Source organism: Trachymyrmex cornetzi, unplaced genomic scaffold (genome assembly GCF_001594075.2).
Source record: "Trachymyrmex cornetzi isolate Tcor2-1 unplaced genomic scaffold, Tcor1.1 scaffold380, whole genome shotgun sequence".
In the NCBI taxonomy this organism is placed as follows: domain Eukaryota; kingdom Metazoa; phylum Arthropoda; class Insecta; order Hymenoptera; family Formicidae; genus Trachymyrmex; species Trachymyrmex cornetzi.
This window is the reverse complement of record NW_017298535.1, coordinates 660039-666396: the sequence shown is the minus strand read 5'-3', so window position 1 is coordinate 666396 and position 6358 is coordinate 660039. Positions and strand designations below refer to the sequence as shown.

General features: G+C 32.3%; 2 protein-coding genes across 3 annotated transcripts; one reads left to right on the top strand and one right to left on the bottom strand.

Moving 5' to 3' along the window:
- Positions 1 to 57: 57 nt before the first annotated feature.
- Positions 58 to 2440, bottom strand: LOC108763728 (uncharacterized). 2 transcript variants are annotated; one of them, XM_018511583.1, is made up of 5 exons: positions 2310 to 2440; positions 1946 to 2050; positions 742 to 1108; positions 342 to 405; positions 58 to 265 (listed from the first exon to the last, which is right to left on the bottom strand). In XM_018511583.1, exons 3-5 carry the CDS (start codon positions 1011 to 1013, stop codon positions 116 to 118), a joined length of 486 nt encoding a protein of 161 aa, XP_018367085.1. In that variant the 5' UTR covers positions 1014 to 1108; positions 1946 to 2050; positions 2310 to 2440; the 3' UTR covers positions 58 to 115. The 2 variants fall into 2 exon arrangements, 1 of the variants encoding a protein (XP_018367085.1); XR_001940235.1 differs by lacking the exons at positions 1946 to 2050; positions 2310 to 2440 and having other exon boundaries at positions 58 to 405; positions 948 to 1088.
- A 238-nt stretch (positions 2441 to 2678) lies between these two features.
- Positions 2679 to 6052, top strand: blw (ATP synthase subunit alpha blw, mitochondrial). The gene is made up of 8 exons (XM_018511580.1): positions 2679 to 2881; positions 3200 to 3313; positions 3479 to 3828; positions 4007 to 4363; positions 4559 to 4940; positions 5241 to 5385; positions 5462 to 5579; positions 5679 to 6052. Exons 1-8 carry the CDS (start codon positions 2819 to 2821, stop codon positions 5791 to 5793), a joined length of 1644 nt encoding a protein of 547 aa, XP_018367082.1. The 5' UTR covers positions 2679 to 2818; the 3' UTR covers positions 5794 to 6052.
- Positions 6053 to 6358: the final 306 nt, after the last annotated feature.

Below are 6358 nucleotides of genomic sequence, written 5' to 3'. Positions count from 1 at the left end.
ATATATATATATATATATAAGATTGAAGTTTCTTTTATTTTTTATTACTTACCTCCAAACGCTCCAATATCAACCAATGTAAATCTATATAAATGATCAGCTACGGCTAACAATACTATACTATAATATTTTTTATAGTTATAGTATAAACTTCCCGAGTTTGGAGGACAGCGCATTCTAATATGTTTTCCATCAATGGAACCCACACAATTTGGAATGTTCCATCTCTTCCAATATCCTTGTGCATATTTCGTCCAGTCTTCTTCTGTAGGTGAAGAAAGATATAGTGGTTGTAAAATCTTGATTAAAACAAGACAAACTTCTTTCACCACTTCTCTTACTGTGGATTCACCAACTCTAAATGCCAAAGCTATAACAAATGGTCGGTCACCTGTAGCAAGATATCTGAAAAAATATAATAATTGTAATACATTTTAATTAACTATGGATGCATTCCGATATTCACACAGTACTAAAAATCTATGGTATACGTTACGTGCTTTATAGATTTATAGCACTAACAGTGAATATTAGAAAACTACCTTATAATATGAATTGATAACTTGGGATATCTCTTTAGATATGAACTATGTAATCATAGGGAGCTTTCCAACAAGCGACACTGTGTAACACAGTAACCGTTTCATCTTTGTTTAACGTTAACGAACAACAAGGATGTAATGATTCGCTGTGTTATACTATGTCGCTTGTGTCTTTTGTTGGAAAGCTCCCATAGTATACCTTATAGTTATTAAAAGTCGTAGTTCTGGGAGTAAAGCACGATAACTTTTTTTTATCAAATATGGTTTTGTCAGTTCTACTAATTTCTCAAAGTGTTCCAATGTCATTCTAGTATATCGATAAAAAAAATCACAATCATTTTTTATTTCTTGGAATAAATGATCATAATCTCCCTGTTGGATCCTCTTTTGATTTATAGGACTCACAAGCCAGCGCCTATTTAACCACCTTTTTTGTTGTTTTTTACGTAGGAGCAACATAGACACGTTCATCCAATATGTCACAAAAAATATAAATTCATCATCATTTTTTATTTTTACAGCTTACGAGATATTGTAAATTATATATAATTTACTGAAAAAATATCCTGAAAAATATATTAGAATATAATATATAAGATTTGTAAATTATGGATGCGTTTCGATATTCACTGCCATTACTGAAAATCTATGTACCTAGAGTACATTTCAAAACGTCCTCTCCAAGGAAAATTTTACTCGAAATATATAATACACGTAACTTATATTATAGTATATAGAGTAAAATCTTTCTCGAAGAGGATGTTTTGGAATGTAGCCCTAATGTATATTATAGATTTTCAATGACTGACAGCGAATATCGGAACACAATCAGACACCCTATTTATATGTCTTATTAACAGTAAATAAATCATATTTGGTTCATACATACTTTATTTCATATCATAATAATTTTAAAGGTATTTTTAAGCCCGTAAAAACAATAGATAATAAGTCTTATGCCTTAAGAAATTGATCAATCACAGTCAAATGTGAGAAGAATAATCGACAATGATTGGCCAATAAATTAAGGCTTAAAGCTTCTATTGTGTTTGCGGGATAAAACATTCTTTTAACAATGTTTTCTCTTTATTAAATATCTTTTTATCAAAACAATCTTTATGATCTTCACATAGTTATCACATACATAATGTTATAAAACAGATGTAATTTATTAATTTAAATTAATACCATAAAACAGATGTAATTTATTAATTTAAATTATAAATTGTTAATGATATACTACTGAGATAACCTGATAGGCAGATCAAAAAGTTTGTTATTAATATATGAAACAAATTTCATAAAGATTGTTTTCGTAAAAAGACCTTTGCGTTGACTTACATACTTCTTTCTAATTAATATTGATTTAGTCATACAGCATATAATCATAAAATTGCACTAACCTACTAAAGTAGCGATCCTCTAAAGAAAAAATCCTCAGAAATGTGCATAACACAAAGACGACGTCCTATTTAAAAACCTTGAGAAACGGTTAAACTAATTCCGTCCTAAAGAAAGAATGTAGAAATAATGATTTTAAAAATGTGTTAAGGACATTTTTTGTTAGTAATTAACAATGTACATACATACTTCGAAAAATATTGGTTAACCTCTAAAATAATAATTACGTACTATTATGATTATTTTAGGAGATGGAAACAAATATCATTATATCTTTAAAAATAAATCTATTTTTATTTTGTTTTAGTGTGTATATATTTCCTTATTAACTATTAAGACGTATAAACGTGCATTAATATTACTCACCTCGTCGCTCTGACACACTTTACCGACCATTCCAGACCAGTCACGACTACGACAGCTACGTTTTTCTCTGCCTTACCTTACGTTACGACTACGGAACTTGCGTCTCGTTACGTCTCGTTCTCTGCCATAGCCCTAAGTCTGTATGAAAAAGGTGCTAAGGAGAGTACTAAACATGGCCGACATGCTATGAAACTGCCTTTAAACTATGTCAAACAAGATAAGACGTGTAGGATAATGTGAGATAGAATGTATAGGATAAAATGAAATAGAAATAGTACTAATAATACTATAAATGGCTGCCAAGTCACGCAATTGGTCAGATTGCAACAGCGAATCAGAATGCATAACACCGGTTGCGCCTCTCTGATAAATGTAGGACTCTACACTGAGCGAACGAGCGAATGTTCTTCTGATCCATACCAATCCTTACTATCCGATAACCGACGTCGATCGGTCGTCTTTACGTCCTCACGTTAATTAGTAGCTGTTCGTAGCCTGGCCGCTGGAAAATGGGACTCTTATCTTTACGTTTAGCCTCAGCCTTGATCAGGCATTTGCCGAATGCCACCCAGGTAAATACGAGGAATCTCTCGTTAAACACTCACGACTATCGAATGTTGCACTCCTAATAAAACGTGTCGACATTTTCCACTTTGTCAAAGCTATCCTATGCTCCGTTTTATCACATTTGCTTCTGCTCAAGTAGACTGTAGATAAAAAATAAAGCAAGCATTCTGATTCATAAACTGAATAATATTTGTATGGTGCTAGCGATGATGATATACAGTGTATTATGTAAAGTGTGTTAGAACAGCAAGTTATGTAATAAGAGTTTCGGAATATTTGACTACTATTATACGTATATCTGTAATATATACTTATTTGTTTAGATTAATTGGCCTGCAACTGCTATTGCTTCCCATAAATATCATGTCTCGTGTAGTCGCCGTTCAGCAGAAATTTCTGCTATCTTGGAAGAACGTATCCTTGGATCAGCACCAAAGGTAACCCAACTTAGAAATAAATTGAATATTATATATTTAAATCATTTAGTGTGACATGATACATTTTTAAACATTTCATTTTTATTAATTTTAGATATACATGTATACTTTTATAGTTTAAAGATATTAGTTTTGAAAATATCTGAAGGAGGATGTACATTTTAGGCTAATCTTGAAGAAACTGGTAGGGTGCTCAGTATTGGAGATGGTATCGCACGTGTGTATGGGTTGAAAAACATTCAAGCCGATGAGATGGTAGAATTTAGCTCAGGTTTAAAGGGTATGGCATTGAATTTGGAACCTGACAACGTGGGTGTTGTTGTATTTGGTAATGACAGACACATTAAGGAGGGCGATATCGTCAAACGTACTGGTGCTATTGTTGACGTTCCTGTTGGCGAACAATTATTGGGTCGTGTTGTTGATGCCTTGGGTAATCCTATCGATGGCAAGGGACCTCTAAACAGCAAATTAAGATTCCGTATTGGGACAAAAGCTCCAGGCATTATTCCTAGGTAATTTATAAATTGTGTTTTTATAATTGTTTATAACAATTATAACTAATTGTAATTTTTTGGTAATTATTTAATCTTTCCAAGAAAATCAATTAATATTTTTTTTTTTTAATGAGAGATAAAATTAGAGACTATTATTTAGTATGTACATATTATATGTACTTTTTTTTTATAACAGAGTGTCAGTCAGAGAACCTATGCAAACTGGAATTAAAGCTGTAGATTCTTTAGTGCCTATTGGTCGTGGTCAACGTGAATTGATCATTGGAGACAGGCAAACTGGAAAAACTGCTCTTGCCATTGATACCATTATCAATCAAAAACGTTTCAATGACGGTGGAGAAGAAAAAAAGAAATTATACTGCATTTATGTTGCTATTGGCCAAAAGAGATCTACTGTTGCGCAAATTGTAAAACGTTTAACAGACAGTGGTGCTATCAATTATACTATTATTGTATCTGCCACTGCTTCTGATGCAGCTCCTCTTCAGTACTTGGCTCCATACTCTGGTTGTGCTATGGGAGAATTCTTTAGGTAGATATATTATTCAAAAATTTCTATTCTCTAAATGATATATCCAAATACTTAGCACTCTATTTAACACTATTCGCATTATATTATCTGTTAGATTTTTATTTGAAATACATGTCTTAATTAAAATTAATATGATGTTATATGTGTATATATATCAAATTTATTACTGCAAACTAATAGGGTATTGTTTTACAGAGATAATGGAAAACATGCCTTAATCATTTACGACGATTTGTCTAAGCAAGCCGTTGCCTATCGGCAAATGTCTTTGCTGCTTAGAAGACCACCAGGTCGTGAGGCCTATCCTGGTGATGTATTCTATCTTCATTCTCGTTTGCTTGAAAGAGCTGCCAAAATGAATGAAAATTTAGGTGGTGGATCGTTGACTGCTTTACCTGTTATCGAAACACAAGCCGGTGATGTGTCTGCTTACATTCCTACCAATGTCATTTCTATTACCGATGGTCAAATCTTTTTGGAAACCGAATTGTTTTACAAAGGTATCCGACCTGCTATCAATGTCGGTTTATCTGTATCACGTGTTGGATCTGCTGCTCAAACTAAGGCCATGAAACAGGTATTGTCAATTCTTTGATTTATGCGATTAACACCAAAAGAATTATATAATATTAATGTAAAATACAAATATCTATAATAATATTCTTGAGGCTTTCATGGATGCTTTCTATATAAAGATTCTGCGTTTCACAGGTTTTCTCTGTGTTCAGAGCCATTCTTGAAATGTCAATATTTCATGAACCTTGCAGTCCACTTCATCAAAGTTCACGAAATATTGGCATTTCAAGGAATGGGTCTGGACACGGAGAAAACCCGCGAAACGCATAATCTTTAATATCTATAATACTTGATTGCATAGGTTGCTGGTTCTATGAAATTAGAATTGGCTCAATATCGTGAAGTAGCAGCTTTTGCTCAGTTTGGTTCGGATTTAGACGCTGCAACTCAGCAATTGTTGAACCGCGGCGTGCGGTTAACGGAACTTCTCAAACAGGGACAATATGGTAAAATGATCACATTTTAAATTTAGCAATGATCATGATCTGAATCAATTTATGTTTGACGTGGTTCTATTTTCAGTACCTATGGCTATTGAAGAACAAGTAGCAGTCATATATTGTGGCGTACGTGGTTATCTTGACAAAATGGATCCAACAAAAATCACTGGCTTTGAAAAAGAATTTCTTGCACACATCAGGTATATATAAAATATAATTTATATAATATGTTTATGTAATATTTTTCTTAATGTGTGTGTGTGTGTGTGTGTGTATACAAAGTATATATTATTCTTCAGATCTACTCAACAAGATCTTCTTGCTACCATCGCAAAAGAAAATGTAATTAGTGAAGCATCAGATGCGAAACTGAAGAAAGTAGTCACAGATTTCCTCTCATCCTTCTCAGGATAGAGCCTGATCATCAAATGTCATTTTAATGCGAGTCAACATAGATAATTGAAGAACATAAAATGTTAATGTCCTTAAAGATTTTTCTGCTGCTGATGAGCGTTAATGTACCGATATTACGCATCTACAAATGTTAATAATTATGTACAATATCTGTACACTAAAAATATTGCAGCAATTCCACATAAGACCTGTAAACTCGATAACTATCTACAGTATATTGATACGAAAAAAACGGATCTTTAATAAAAATTAAAACCTGTATTGTTTTAGATATACATTCTTTCTTGTATAAATATATCAATATATAATAATAAGTAATATAAACTTTAGACGATTTATTAGGTGTTAAACTTAATTCCTGCCGTTTTTCGTCTCTAAAATTGATTTGTTTCGAAGGGAAGATGAGTGAATACCTTAATCAAAGTAATTTCCTCCATTTTCTACTTTATTACTAATTAATAATACGTTATTAATAATACTTTGATTAAGGTATTTCCCTTTGAAACAAATCAATTTTGGAGACGAAAAACGGCAGGAATTAAGTTTAACACCTAATACAAATAAG

Coding starts and splice junctions, on each gene's coding strand:
- blw (XM_018511580.1), top strand. CDS start 2,819: ATGGGACTCTTATCTTTACGTTTAGCCTCAGCCTTGATCAGGCATTTG. Junction 3,829..4,006: donor GCTCCAGGCATTATTCCTAG/GTAATTTATAAA, acceptor TTTTTATAACAG/AGTGTCAGTCAGAGAACCTA. Junction 4,941..5,240: donor AAACTAAGGCCATGAAACAG/GTATTGTCAATT, acceptor TTGATTGCATAG/GTTGCTGGTTCTATGAAATT.
- LOC108763728 (XM_018511583.1), bottom strand. CDS start 1,013: ATGAACGTGTCTATGTTGCTCCTACGTAAAAAACAACAAAAAAGGTGG. Junction 406..741: donor CGACTTTTAATAACTATAAG/GTATACTATGGG, acceptor ATATTTTTTCAG/ATATCTTGCTACAGGTGACC. Junction 266..341: donor TTAGAGTTGGTGAATCCACA/GTAAGAGAAGTG, acceptor CTTCACCTACAG/AAGAAGACTGGACGAAATAT.